Source organism: Amphiprion ocellaris, chromosome 18 (genome assembly GCF_022539595.1).
Source record: "Amphiprion ocellaris isolate individual 3 ecotype Okinawa chromosome 18, ASM2253959v1, whole genome shotgun sequence".
In the NCBI taxonomy this organism is placed as follows: domain Eukaryota; kingdom Metazoa; phylum Chordata; class Actinopteri; family Pomacentridae; genus Amphiprion; species Amphiprion ocellaris.
This window is the reverse complement of record NC_072783.1, coordinates 15,961,883-15,977,717: the sequence shown is the minus strand read 5'-3', so window position 1 is coordinate 15,977,717 and position 15,835 is coordinate 15,961,883. Positions and strand designations below refer to the sequence as shown.

At 40.3% G+C, this 15,835-nt stretch overlaps 1 protein-coding gene across 1 annotated transcript in view; it reads left to right on the top strand.

Moving 5' to 3' along the window:
* Positions 1-15,835, top strand: part of ca10a (carbonic anhydrase Xa) — a 319,283-nt gene that overhangs the window by 36,831 nt on the left and 266,617 nt on the right. The window contains exon 2 of the mRNA XM_023266464.3: positions 1,798-1,872. Coding sequence (XP_023122232.1) covers positions 1,798-1,872 — 75 coding nt within the window. The remainder of the gene's footprint in view (positions 1-1,797; positions 1,873-15,835) is intronic.

Sequence of the window (15,835 nt, the reverse complement as noted above, 5' to 3'; positions counted from 1 at the left end):
TATATATATGCAGTATAAGGGTTAAAAATATAGAATCTTTAACTCAGCTGGAGGTATGGGGGGTGCAACAAAGTTCAGGAAATGAGAAGGAAATTCCTTTAAGCAGCTTCTAAGTGGTTTGATTTACACATTGTGTTTGCTGGCTAGTACCTTAAATTCAGGAATCACCTTTTGTCAGCTTGGAGATTTGAAACTTGAAGACTTCTAAAATGCTGTGCACAGTTAGAACTCATGAACTTGGCATGCCTCGGTTTCCATTCTACATGTTTAATATACTTTGAAGCACACGCAATTAGTACTATTACAAACTGATTTTATTGTGGAGTAATTTGTACCCTCCATATTTTTCAAGAACATGGCTAACACTTAAGTAGAGCTGGGCTAAATACACAGTTTTAGATTTTGTTTGTTCCCTTTAGATCCAGCAATCCAAGATTGGCTAATAGTCAACTGAAAAAATTCTGTCGTATTTATTTTAAAATTCGCTCTATTGCTTTACAAGATGAGTTTCTTGAAGGTACAAAAAAAGATGAAGATAGGTGTAAGAGAGGTGTAAAATACATTGAAATGGTTTGTTTGCTCAGGCCACAAAGATGGTTTTTAAAAGCAGTGCTTCTCCCTGTGATCTGACCGTGGAGAGCTTGTTCTCAAATGATAGTTTCAATAGTTACTGCTCCAGAGCATCACAACAAACTTTACAGTGCCATTGTGTCTGCAGTGGCACACAGCAATACATGCAATGCATTAGAAAAAGAACTGTGAAGACACAGTGTGGTTCTAATTCACTGTCTATAATTGATATTAATGATCTTTTGCCAATGTCCAACAGTGCTGGGCAGGGGGCCAACCTCCCTCTAATGGTTTGGGAAGTCTGACACACTGCTGTTTGGTTTGCCGATGCACTGAGTTAAGCCTCCTCCAATCAAAGTTGGTCCTTACTTCAAGTTCATTTACCACCAAAAAGGGAGAAACAATTGATCACACAGAGAAACGCGTGAGCAAACAAGATCCTGTTTTGTTTTTCTTTTTTTTTCTTGGAAGGCTAAACTGTTCTCTCCCATTCCTTTCTCAGTTTGTGGCAGCAGAGATTGCCCTCTGAGAAAGTAACCTTTTCTGGACTGTGTCCAGCCAGCCCACCCTTCTGACATTAAACCTGCTCTCCAATGTTACAGCAGCAAGGCTGTATAAAGGGGACAGTAGAGGGAGAAAGGAGATTGGTCACTTCAACTTCCATTAAAAATAAGCAAGCAGAGCAACCTCTGCACCCATAATTATGATCCAGTTTTCGTGTTTGGTGAACGAACAGAAGAGACGAAACGCAAGGTGCAAAAAATCCTAAAGGCTTTGTGGGTAATTGTCACTCACACAACTTTTCTTTTACTGAGATCTTTACTGACTCATCTCAGTTATACAGTACCACCCTGCTGTAATCTGGGACTTTCTTCTACAGCTCATACAACATGACAGAATGATTTCCATACTAATGCCTAGGGAGTATTCACATCATAATGGCAGTTTGCTAGTGTGTGTGTGTGTGTGTGGGTGTATGTGTGTTGAAACAGGAGGTTGAATTCCACTTGGAAGCCTGTTTGCTCCAGGGCTGTCACTGGAAGCTATTTCCTCAGGCCTCTTGCTGAGAAGCTTAGTGAAATGCTTGGAAGGGATGAGGGTTAAAAGACGTGAAAAATTATTTCCTGTTGGAGAATGTCTGAACACACAGGACCAAGTTTTTGCTTTTTTGTCTGAATTTTAGATGCAAGTGACTGATGTTCCCATTTCTGTCTCCTTTCCTCACAGCACAGCCAAATCCGCCGAAAATTCACGAAGGATGGTGGGCATACAAGGAGGTGGTGCAGGGGAGCTTTGTTCCAGGTAAGCCCCACAACAGTATGCAACGCTTTGATGTGTGGAAGTTCCCACAGAATACAGATTTTCCTGCATACACTTTAAACACACTGCCTGCTTGATTCTGAAGTCAGAGCGTATTACATATTTAAGATAACATCAGGCCACTTTGCCATTGGCAATAGTTTTATTTTCTCATTCTAAAAACCTTTCTTTGCCCTTTACACTCATCTGACACTTTTTCACTGATTGATTGAAAGTGGCACACTGTTCCTTCCACCTTTTCCATCTTGTTTTGTATGCAGCAATTATTTTCCTGAGATTGTGTTTTTGTGCTGAGTTGAGGTATTTCTGATAAAGCCCACAGGTGGCTCTGTGTATGAGTGTGCGTATGTGAGATAATGTCTGTTTTTATGAGGACCAAATGTCTGCATACGGAGAACAATTAGGAAAATTTAAACTGAGGACATTCAGTTGTCATGGGAAATAGAGACCCAAACGTGGACAGAGAAAATCAGTGTTTATAAACATGTTTTGCCTTCCAAGTGTGTTCAAATATGATGAATATGAAGGCAACAGCTGTTTCAAGTCACTTTGTGTGAGGGAATTCACAGGACACAGCACGTGGCAAAAGTTGCACACAAAGTCAAAGTTTATCAATTTATTCACCCAAAACACACAGTATAAAATTACACAGGGAATGCTGAGGAATGGGGCTGGGGGACACTCACTTGTGAACACAGAAAACTACACGGACAGAAGTGCAAAGCAAAGGGAATCTACGGAAGCCCACGAGGGACACTAAGCTAGAAATGCAAATCATAAAATACAAAACAGACTTAATAACAAGATATGTTGGACTGAGAACTAACCAGTACCAGGTAACACCAGGCTAGTAAAGTGTTCAAAAGCAGGAGTACAAGAAATTACACAACATGCATACAACGCGAAACACGGAAGCCCTCCCATTCATTCACATTCACTACAGAATGCTATCACCATAAATAGTGGCGAGATAAGCACAGTAGTTTAACACAATCACAATATAAATACCATCAAAATACAAGGCAAGACGATCGCTAAGAATGAAAGCGAGACTAACTTAGAGCAGAGACGGTAAACCGGGATCCAGGCAGGTATAGAAGACAGGGAGCTTGGAGTAGGAATCTGATGGGAAATGACTAGAAGAGCTTAGCTGCAGAAAAGCGATTAGCTAGAGCAAAACACAACAGAGCAAACAAACTGAACTAGAGCTGGCCTGAATAGACTACCAGAGTGTAGTACAATGGTTCGGTATCAAGTGGTGGACTGAGCCCTTCTTTTATGGCAGGAGAAGATTACGGACAGGTGAGCCACTCCCTGTCACAGGTGTGCTGACTCAGCTAGTTATCCAATCAGACCTGTTAAAGGAAATCACACACACAGCTCATTCACACCTACAAGGGGAAGGTGAAAAGGAAAGGAGGGAGGACTATCAGCTAAGTAGTGGAGATGGAGGGCATGACATTAGTTCGTACTCTTGTGCAGGCATCAAGGTAAACTTTAGTAGAGGGTGAGCAATTACATTTGTGTGGAATGGAAATTATAGTAATGAGAGGCAACGGGAGATAACTGTTGGGGTTGGGGCTGACTTTTTGTAGATTTCAAAAGTCTTTAGTCCAGCTTTCACTCCAAGTGCACAAGTTATCAAATTACACATTGCAAGGTCATTGCTTTTAGTGATTTTTATTTATTTATTTATTTTCTTTATAGCTGTGGTGCTTTCCCCCACACCAGTCACTTATTGTTGCCTTCCCACTCCACAAAACAGGGTTTAACTCTTCATCTCAAAGTGAGGTTATAATAGTGCTTCTGCGAAAAAGATAAAGGAAAACATCATGACATTGCCCATTGCTTTGCGGACTCTGTTGTGATACCTTGAGTTAGGAATCTGGCCCTTAGCATCCTGGTTTTCTGATACTCTACACAACGAGTAACCAGTACAAATTATAAATCACAAGATAGCCCTGCATACCCAAAACATACACTGCTTTATCAACTATTTTACTCTAAATGACACCATAGTTTACAAACTGAACAGCAGTTGGTGTTGAGGGAGACTTGAAACTAGCAATTGAAACCATAAACTAAGGAGGAAAATGTAATATATGTAATGTATTTATGCCTGCAGTAGTGGAATAAACATGGGTTAGATTTTTGTATTTCTCTAAACCATCAACAATTTTGCTGAGTGGTGCTGAGCCCATAATGCAGCAATGGTGTCCCCTCAAAGGATTGACAGTGGAATTGTTATGTTCATTTAAAAGGCTAATACATCGAAAGAAAAGGAGTTTGCTGTTTTCCTTTCTCGTACTAAAGGGGAGCCTTAAAACATAAACATATATATTATGAAATGGGAGTAAAGAGACATGTGTGGAGGAAATGGCAGGCTTGCATCCAAAATTTACATCTGGTCAGGCAGACTAAATGCAACTTAGTAAATCAAGGTGCAAAGAATAGTTAATTCCATTTGTTAGGGAATTCTGCGATGTCGAAAGAAGAATCAGGAGGCAAACTCAGAGACACTGTGGAGACTCAGATGGCTTATGTTGAGAATAAGGTTTACTGATATCAGGAGAAACGATACAGGAGCAACACAGTGATGTGAGCACTAGCAGCATCAGTTCTAAGGAGTCTCTCTGGCCTTGGGTACTTATACCATTTGGAAGGCATGCCATGTCTATGTTACACTCCAAATAGGGGAGTTCCGAGTCCATCTGGACAAGAATTGCCACAATATAACGTTGTTTCCCTTACAAACAGCTGTCTTCCACTCCTATGTTATCATCTGTCTGTGTCAGGGCTGTATTAGGAACAGAGAGTGCATAAACAGGTCTGCATCTTCAACTTAGGAGAATCATGGGTCAAGGGTGAACTCTTGTAGAGTAATTTGGGGTGAATTGGTACCTACACTTGATTTTAGGGTGACTGCAGTTGGCAGACACACCAGCATTAGGGATGTCATAAACTAACAGCTGAGGGGCCACCTCAGTCGTGAGAAAGTGAGTAATTTTTCCTTCACACCATTAATGCTTTAAGCGAATCTTGTAGTTTAAATGAAGGCTGTGTATTACAGTTTCCATGCTGTTAGAAATAAGGCCTCAAGGAATAAACATACAGATTCAGTGCCACGCAGTGAAGTATTGTAGGATTGAGGTGTGCACATAGGAAATAAAGACAACCATTTTACCAAAGCAAACATGAAGGATTCCCCAGCATGTCCAGACGTGCATAAATAAGCGCCTGTTTGTCCTTCCCTTTGGCTCCAAAGGCTTGGCGGTTTTGCTGCTCTATTTATATTTCGACTATCTCGTGTAACAGTTCTCCACAGCGCTCTTGCTTTACTAACTACTGTGCAACAGCTGGAGCAGTTAAACACCTTTCACCATCCTCCTGTGGCTGTGCTAAGAATTCCCAACCCTAGTTACCTTGTTCTTCAGCAGGCAGGATTTCATAGCCAGGACATTAAAGAGAGACCCACCCAGGCTGGAGTCTATCCCATCTGACTTAGAGCAAAGGCAAGGGACATCCTGGACAGGTCACCAGTCTATCACAGGGCCTCTGAATAGTCTAGTTTTGGAATATTTTGTCATCACCTGATAGTCATAGGGGTTCTTCTCAAAAGTTGCAAATATTGTATTTAATTGGCACTGCAATGATATTGTAGAAATTGAAATGGAAATGAAACTTCTCCCTCACTGGGAAAAGCAACATTATCAGTGGAATGCTCCACTCAGTATGGTACAATAATGCTATAGGAGCTCTGAATCCTCTAAACTTCTATTCACCTGTTAATGGCAGAGGTCAAAAACAGCGGCCCAACATCTTGGAACATTTGCACCCCAAGGTCAGCAAAACAGATGAAATCTCTTTCTGTGGCCCATATCGCTGTGGCTAACCTTTAGAATATTGCTTATCCTTACTGAGCGCTCTCAATTAGCTTTAATTTTGGTAAAGGTCAGATATAACTCTAAGTGCTGTATCAGTTTCCCCTTCGCTCTCACCTTTTATTCCTCAGCAGTGCCTTAAAAGTGTAATTTAAAAGCTGTGCAATGTGTCTTTAAACTCAGTCACTGTTGTGCTTCTTTCTGCTGCATGAAATGTCTCATCAGCTCCACCACTTATCCCTGTATTACATCTCAGAATTGTACTAGATTGCTCATTTCGCTGTAATTACTGGAAGCACTCAGGATATGTTTTATTAAATGTATGTGCTCATTAGTTTGTGTCTAGTGTGTGATATAATTCAGCTGAACTTTAATTAACATGGCAATTCAAAAACATAAAGAAATGATCTTATTATAGTTGCCCCAAACTTACATGTGTCTGCTGTGCTGTAGAAATGTACTTAAATCTATCAGAATGTCAAAGGACAAAAAATAGTACAGACATGCAGAGCCTGTATTTAAATCAGCTACTAATACTTTAAAGTTATGTTGTAGAGCAATTTAATATAATAGTAGGACTGGGCACGTAAACGTGTTCTTAACACCTTAATTAATTAACACCAACAATTATTTTATTGTGCGTTAATGCAGTTTTATTGTTATTATTATTATTATTATTATTATTATTATTATTATTATTATTATTATTATTATTATTATTATTATTGTATTGGACTGATATTTTTGTTGATGTTGATGTTTCTATGTTTATTATTCAGTTCGAGATTTACTTAATGTCATTGAACAACATGCCATATTTAGTTAGCTCACCTCTGACTGGCTCAGAGTCAGGAGTAATGTGTGTGTTGCTTTGTGCCAGTGTGTGTGTGTCGAGCGAGAGAGAGCTGGGAATGGTGGCTAATTCTGGAACTAAGTTAAAGGGTTTTTGTAGATATTCTGGTGTTGGCTATGGCCCACAGCAGCCTGCGTGAAGGTTCAATAAACGACCAGAAAACGGGATAAAGTCTCACTCATTCATCACAGAGGGTCACTACAATATTATTGTGAACGTCTGTTGCTCACTGGCTTTGAATATACATACAGACAAACCATGGGTCACTGGAGGGCTGGATGTTGATCAGTACTTGGGTTGGATGCAGCATGTGGGAGAACTAAAACAAGACAAGCTAACAAATGCTGCAGCAAAGCAGTTAGCTATAGACTGCATTCTGATTAGTATTGTTGGAAATGTCAGTCTGAGGAACGTTCTTAGGATTGCAATGAATGACAGCATGTATGAGCCTCAACCTGCATCACTGCAAGGTTTGTGTGTGTGTGTGACAATATAAACCGGGACTATAGTCCTCGATGTGGCGGTCATGGGTTTGAGTCCAATCCACAGCCATTTGCTCTTCTCCCCACATTTCCTGTCACCCTCCACTGACCTTTAAATCACAACCTAAAAAGGCCAAAAAAGAAGTACAAACATGGACTTAACAGACTAAAAAGTCATCTGCACTATCAGTCCCAGCTGTGTACTTTTTTGTGTTCGACCACTTCCTCTCATTCTAACAGAGACAGCTTCTGCTGAACAAAGACTTTCTGCTGCTCACTGATATAAGAAAAATGTTTCTGCTGGTACCTGTTCGGAGAAAAAATGAGAATACCGATGTATAAATGTTAACTTGCAGCTGCTGGGAAGGTTCCTGTTATAATGTTATGATCATGGCTCTGGACTCTGAGGGTAAATTGTTTTTCTATAACAAACCAGATAAAATGTTATTGCCCTTGCAATGGCAAATGGCATTGTTTTGATTTGATTACATTAATGTGTCACGGCAGCTTCAGGTGATCAGCATGAATGAGAGCAGCTGCAGCAGCAGCACACCTGCAGCTCATTTCCATCAATCCACTATAAAGACCAGCGCTGCACTGTACGCAGCGTCGGATCATACCGTCAGTCTCTGTAAGACAACGGTGCTACACTGAGCCACCGGAGCATCCTGCTTTCCCCCCAGCCGTCCTCCAGAGTGAGGACGTAAACCCCTGCCGCCCTCCTAAGCAAGGACGTGGGCCGTGTTCCGCGATATGCCGTGAGCGCTGGCATGTGCCCCTCAGCTGCCTTCCCTCCTCCCTCACCTATAGTGAGTTCTGGCCTAGTTTAATTGTTTAGTTATTATTCTTGGGAATAAAATCTGTTTAATTTCAACCTGCCTGCCACTTGCTCTGTGTGCTTCTCATTTTGGTTTTGCCACTCCCCCCACTCCGTAACATAATGTTTAGGTTGAGATTTACAAGAGATGTTTTAACTGCTACTGCGTGAAGAGAATACTGCTGCTAAAAAGCACTTTATATGTTTAAAGTGTTTGCAGTATGATTGTAATTTTGTTCATTTAAAAATAAAAATGTGGCATACACTACTTTTAACTTCATTATTTAATTTGTGAGTGCACAGAGCAGACGGCAGGCAGACCGAAAATAAATAGGTCTTTACAATAATCACACAAAAACCACTAATGCCAACTAAGACCAGAACTCACTAAGGGTGAGGGAGGGGGTGAAGGCAGGCTCCCAGGCGGGAGCGTGGCTGCGGCGGCCAGAGATGATGCCGGGTCATCTTCGGGGCAGTCCAGAGAGAACTGATATTCGGCCAGCAAAATATCAGATAAGATAAAATACATAAATATAATAGTGTAGCATATGAAACATCGCTTGCTGCAGGCAAGAAGAACCTCAGAAATGACCGGGGAAATTACTTGAAGTGAGGGTTATTTGAAAAAGCTTAGTAGCTGGAATCAATAAAAGTTAGGGACCTAAGTGTGAACAACAAGATAACTGAGGCAACTGGACCTATTTTTTTGTACATTTATTAGCTAACAACATGTACTAACTAAAAACACAACAACTACCAACTATGACACAACAATAACACACATTAAGACAAGACAAGACATAAAACAAACAAGACAGTGTATATGAGTGAGGGAAAAGGGAAGGAAGAGAACACAATATTACAACATGATATTGGGGTACATGTTACTTTGCAATATGGTACTCCAAGAGGAAGGGATTAATAGACCACACCTGAAAGCAGCCACTAATTTGGTGGTATGCTAATTTGGAAACTCATCAGAATGGACTTTGAGAATCAGAGAGATCTAAGAAAGTTGCATCACGTTTTCGGTTACTGAAAGTTACTTGCATGCAGTGGCGATGCTTCTGTGAATGGATGATTGAGTCGGCCTGTGGATGTGGGTCGGAACAGCAGTGAACAAAGTGATTTGGTCTCAGCAAACCTACAGGATTGATAAAGGATCTGACGGTACTTAAGGATAACTTAGGATGGATGGTAAGGAGAACTCAAAATGGTGCTTTCAGGTGTTGTCTTTTAAAGGGATTCTTTTGCATGTCATTAACTGAGGAGGGGGTCTGGACCAACCTCCATTGATGAGGGCTGAGGTCCAGAGGTCCCTCGCAGTGATGAAAGCCTTTGTGGGTGAGGAGAAGGATTTTGAATTCTATGTGGTGCTTGATGGGAAGCCAGTGGAGATTTTGGAGGACGGGAGCGATGCGTTCACGTGAGTGGGTGTGGGTGAGGAGACGGATAGCAGACTTCTGGATGAGCTGAAGTTTATTGAGGAGTTTGGAGGGTAGACCATAGAAGAGGATACTGCAGTAGTTGAGTCTGGAGGTGATGAAGGTGTGGATGAGAGCTTCACCTGCAGGGAGGGAGTGAGATGGCCGAAGACAAGAAATAGTGTGTTTCTTTAAGGTTACACATCTGATGCGGTACCTTGGTGTCCTTTTGCTCTGCTGATCATAGAGAACCCCATCTCCAGGCTGTGACTGCAAAGGTGTTACACTAAATTCCATCTACTAATTAAGACTATGTGGTGCAATTGAAACTTCTAGAATGAAAAATACAAAGAGACATTATTGTTTTCCTCTAAAGGTCATATTTATGATGTCAGAAGTTGATGCTGTGCATAGGCAATACTTGAAGTACATGTGGCATTTCTGAAGTATGGGACTGCTAGGAAAAGAGATGGGAGACTTCAAGTCAGGAAAACAACAAGGTAGAGAGCCATGAGGGTGCTCAGAGATACCGATACAAGGATGATTTTAGGGAGTTGATGGTGTAACAGGGAAATCACTCGGGATTTCAAACACAGTCGGTCATCACAACCACAGCCCTCCATATGATGAGAATTTTTTTTTTTCCAATGGTTCTACACGAGCAGACTTTGTTGTTGTTGATTTAGGATTAAAATGTTTAACTGTGGATTAAATTGTGTTTATAAAAAATAATCAGGATAATTGACGCTGCTAATTCTATTCATCATTGTTGTACATCCAATGTTGAATCTAATATCTCACATCTCACAAATTACAGCTCTCACATAATTTGGAACTGAATTTAAAACAGTTTTCATGATGAGTTACAAATATGCCACTCAGTAAAAGGGCCACCTCACCCAAATGCCAAATAAAATTGTGTCATTTATGTTGAGTGGTATCAAGGCATGGGGATTGTGGTTTTGGTTTGCCTCTGTGCAATGTAAGTAGATGGAATTCATTCAATTTTATCTTGTTTCAGCTGCGAAGAAAAGGTCCCCATCCATGTGGTATGAATCGTTCTGAAGGCCATCAAGTGTTTGATAGACCTAAAAACTGAATTTTTTATTTTTTTTGGGGGGGGCACCAAATCAGTGTTCATATAACTTAATAACATTTAGTCTCTGTATTGCTTATAATGGCAAGTATTTTATTCAGTGGTTCCTTGGAAAAAACAAACAAACAAAAAAAAAACAGTTGCAGTTGAGCAGCTGCTTTAGGGTTACTCACCTTCCACTTGACATATTCTTTTTATGAAGGGAACTCGAACTAGTGTAGTAATATTAAAAGTGTTACACTGTAAAGGCATAATATGAGGAACACATTGTGTTTCAATTTAGGACCATCATGTGCAGGTGGTATCCACCCTGCTGCAACAAACTAGTTGAGCAAAAGTTGTGAGGCCAGCTTGTTGAATCATATTTGGCTGTCTACAAACTTTCTTGAGGGACAGCACCAATGGTTTTTCAACACTGGTGTAAAACTACTAAAAAAACACAATTTACTTTAGATATTTCAAAACCTGCACGACTGTATACCACAAGTGCCCCTTTTGAAAGGTACACCTGTTGAAACAACCCAAAGCCCAGTTTTCATGTCAGCCCCTCTTCTGGTTTAATTGGGTTATTGTTGTATTTTCATCAGATCTTATCATAGCTCTTCACATTAGATAATCCATTTTCTGAGGCATCAGAGTATTTTGTCACAGGTCCTCATCACCAGAATTTAATTTAAACCAGTGTTTTCCCGTCCTTAGCCTCTTATTTTGATGGCCACTTTCGTTTCTAGTAATCAAACAAGCAGCTGCAGTTTTTTTCTAGAAGGGCTTGTGAGCTTATATAAAAACCCCCAAAACAAAAAAAAAAAAAAACACATCCCACTGAAACAAGAACCAAGCACAAGTTCTAGAATTATAGCTCACGAATCGCAAAGTCCAAAAAGCCAGCGTTGTGAAAAATCCGCTCTGTTTTTTCTTTTCATTTTCTTTTTACTGCTCCAATTAAGCTCCTCTCTGAATCAATGGAGGATGCTAATTGGAAGGTACTTTGTACATGTCTGGCAGGTAGCAAGCTCTTCTTCAAGTGGCAATTGCTGATCGAAAACCAATTAAAAGAACACAGACACCACTAGCAGGGCCATGCAAAGTTGCCGCCAACCAATTTATGCAGAGAAAATGGAAATCCAATAACACATTGCCAGCTTGTTTTGAGTGTATCCCAGCCAGTCCCTGCACTGGAGGTGGAAATGGAAAACTTGCAGGAGCTACTGTACTATAGCATGGAGGCAATTCTGGTGAGGAGAGGCCTCTCAGTAGTAAGATCAGTACCTCCAGAGAGCAGGAGATGGTTTCAGACAGCTAGCACTGCACACCAGAGGCTGTTTGATGGGCAGCCAACATCTAGGTAAACAGATTTGGCTCCTGAAATATTGAAATATTACCTTCTACAGTGATACACTGCTCCATTATTTTTTTTCTAATTTGGCACAAAGTGGTACCATCCCAGCCCCTTTTCTCTTTGTATTTTATTGTTGAGGTATTCACAAATGGAATGGATAACACTATGGGTTCAGTTCAGCTTGATATGTTTAAAAAATGTGAAAAAAAACTTTCAGGGTTCCAGCCTCTTTCTGAGGCAGGAGCTTACTATTGTGTGAGTACTGCCATTTTCTTCACCCACTCTAAAACACAAACGGCTTGCCTTAACTCCAGATGGAAATTTAGTTCTTTCCTCAGAGCCCACAAATAATCAGTACAGCTATGCATGCCTTAGACACAAAATGCACGGCGCATCCAAGTTTTTCTCACCTCACATTCCATAGCACAATATCATCATCATCAGGTTGAGTTTCTGAAGGACGCCCACAACAATTTTCCACCACAATTCATGACTGTTCATTGCGATAGCGAGATCCTCCATGGTAAATCCAGTATCGTCAGGCAGTTGTGATTTTGGCCGTGAGCAGGGTTTGACTGACTAGCTCATGTTTGGCTCTCCACCAGTGTAATGCAAACCAAAATCTTTATTGTTTAAATTTTGTTTTCCATAAAGTCATTCTCTTGTTGGGTGCTGCTTCCATGAAGCTCTGACATACAGTAGATGCAGCTTAGATTCCAACTGTTTTGTAAGTGTCTATGTAGTTAAACTGTGAAATGGCAGACCACACTTTTGCAACTCTGGTTTTTATGTAATGTTTTTTTTTTGATGATGAGTTACTGCCAAGGCATTTGAAATTTCATGTTGATATTTGAACCAGATAGGGAAGTTATTTTTCCTGTAATTTTGATAGACATGAATTCATTTTTTTTCTGCATTTAAATGGAGACCAATGTGACCAGCAATATTTTCAAGCTTATGTAGAAGGTTGTTGCTCCAGACATTGTGTCAGACAATGACATAATCAGCATTGCTTTTTGGGATTTATGAGTGTCTTCTGCTTTTTCAATTTTTGTAAAGTGAGGCCAAGGTTCTGAACAGGATAGACTGCAGTTCTTAGTACATAATCAAGACAAAGTGTGAAACAGTATGGAGCCAGAGCGTCTCCTTGTAAGACATTGTCGACTATATCAAAAAACTGTTTCCATCAGGCGAGTGGATCATTGCACGAGTGTTTTTTGTATAACAGCATAATAGCGTTAGCTTTTTCTTTTGTTATACCATATGCTAAAAGAACGTGTTGCATCTTGTCTCTATGAACTGAGAAGAATCGACAAAAAAAGTACTGCAGCAAGATTTTTCTGCACATTATATTGTCAACAGTGGTACACTTTTGAATTACATACCACACCAGAGTGTACCTCACCTGCCTCTTACAAAAAAAATCCATTGCTTGGTACCTCAACATTCACATACCCAAGAACAGGTTACAACACAGTGAAAATCAAGATAAGTGTTTTAGTGTTTTAATTACAGTCACAGATTGCTGATAGTGTTGCAAATTGGGTAATATCACTGATTCACTGGAAATTCTCAAAATATGACTAAAAATGTTTATCCTTTGCTGAGGTTAAAAAGTTGTATAAATAAAAGAAACTGCAGCATTATTATTTTCTCTTTTTTTACCATTGGAGGACTGAAGCTTCTTTAATGCACTTTGTACTCCCTAGTTAACTGGTTATCACTGTCCACACGCAGACTTCTCCACTGGTATTGTTTCATTTACAAATCCATCCTCGGTCTGCTGCCCACATATTTATCCTCTTTCATGTCACGTAAACAATTCAGTCATAGTCTACGTTCCCAGGACTTCATTACTTTCACCGTCCCCTCAGTCCGCAGAGAGCTCGGCAAGACAGCTTTTTCTTGCTCTGCTCCCTCAGCCTGGAACTCACTACAGCAGAGTCTAAAGCTGTCCCACTTGATTCCCCTGGAGGACTTCAAATGTCTTTTAAACACTATGGAAATATCATCTTTTAGGATTTGTTCTTGTTCTTAGTGTTTTTACATTTTAACTTCATTGCTTGGTGCTTTGCACATTCATTTTATTGTCTATGCTGTGTTTTGTCAAGACCCTGTTTGTCTGGAACTCATTGTTATATTGTATTGTTGTATTATGTAGTATAGGTCCCTTAGTGTTGTTTGTCAATGACTCAATGTTGTCTTTTTATGTTATTTAAGAACAGGTCTCACTTGAGAATGAGACTCAGTGTCTGAATGAGACTAACTGTATAAATAAAGGCTCAATAAAAATAAATAAAAAAATGGTGACATCGCATGAGTTTACATTGTGACTTTGACACAGCTGCTGAAAGGTGATTATTTTCCTAGCAACTACTGAGTTGCAGAAATTGCAAACATTTTTATGCCAATGTTACGACCGCAACATCATCCAAGTACACCGAATAACCTTTAAAATCTCCAACCACCATGTTCATCAGGCGTTGAAAAGTAGCTGGTGTATTCCGCAAACCAAAGGGCATCACAGTATATGAATACAAACCAGTGGGGTTAACAAATGCAGCTATCTCTTGTGCTCTGACAGTGGGACGTGCCAGTATCCCTTCAGCAGGTCAAACTTACTTACAAACTTAGCTGACCCTACTTGGTCAATGCAGTCCTCTGTGTGAGGACGTGGAAAAGAATCAGGTTTGGTGATATTGTTCACCTTCCGAAAGTTAGAACAAAACCTGGGGGTGTTATTAGGCTTTGGCACAACTAGGCTGGGATGCCCAACTAGAAGATGACAGTTCAGCAATACCATTACTGAGCACATACTTAACCTCAACATCAAGATACTTACACTTTTCTGGGTGAACACGATAAAATCTCTGCTTGATAGGTTTACTCTCCCCAACATCAATATCATGCTCCACCAAATGTGTGCGAGTAGGTACATCATCAGACAGACATGGATACTGTTTAATCAATTGTTTTCATTGGGACACATGCATGATTTTTCACCTCACCAGAAGGCTGAGCCATCTCAAACAGAACCTTGAGGGAATCGTCAGCACGCTGCTCTGATACCAAATAACCATGAGAAACAGACTAAAGAATATCAGGAATAGTCATGCTGCAAAGAATCATGGTTTTCAGTGACCTTTGTGTCATCCAACTGTGCATGCTTCATTGTGCCAGTCACAGCACAGGCCCTAAACACCTCAGGAAATTCACTTTCACCATCCATAGGGAGAGCAGGACTCACACCAACTTGCACCTCACCCTGAAACAGATCACAAAACAACATCATCTTATGGAGAGAACAGCAGATTTTACAATGTCATATGTTAACTAATCACTTGTAAGTGAGGAATAAGCCTCCTGAGCTCTTCCAGTTAACACACATTGCAACATTACTGTGCAAGTGGAGTCACACCACCCACATGTCTCAGCTAGGCGCTCAAACAGGACAAAAAAAAAAATTCAGGATCTTTTTCATTGAATTTCACTTCAACTCCCTGAAGACATCCACCCTTTCTGTGGAACAGCTTGGACCAACGTCATCGGCCATCAGATCAGCTGCAACTTTTCCCTCTCTAATCAGATAGTTTTCTGCCTTTCCAGCTCAAGTTTTGCATTTTCACTTTCCTGTCTCATCTTAACAATTGCCAGTGCCTTTTCTAACTCAATACCTTGCCTCATGTTCTCCACTGCCACTTCCTTCTGTTTCTAATTTCATCTTTAACAAAAGTAACTCCTTTTGTTGTTCAAAAGTTAAACCTACACCAAGACTCACTGATGATGGTGGAGAAACATTCTCAACACTCACAGAGACTGAAACAAGTTTTTCTGTGTCCAACACTTTCATTTTCATTAAATTCCATTTCTAATTTGCCTTTACGGTTTCCTTATTTATTTTATCACCAACATAAACATTATGGTGTTCAGCAATTAACTGCTCCTTTGTGCATTCATTTATAAAATCCTCACATGGTGCATCCACAAATGTTTTTACAAAGTTCTCCATGTTTCAGATCAGCATGACCACATGAGACAGCAAGATAAAGTAAA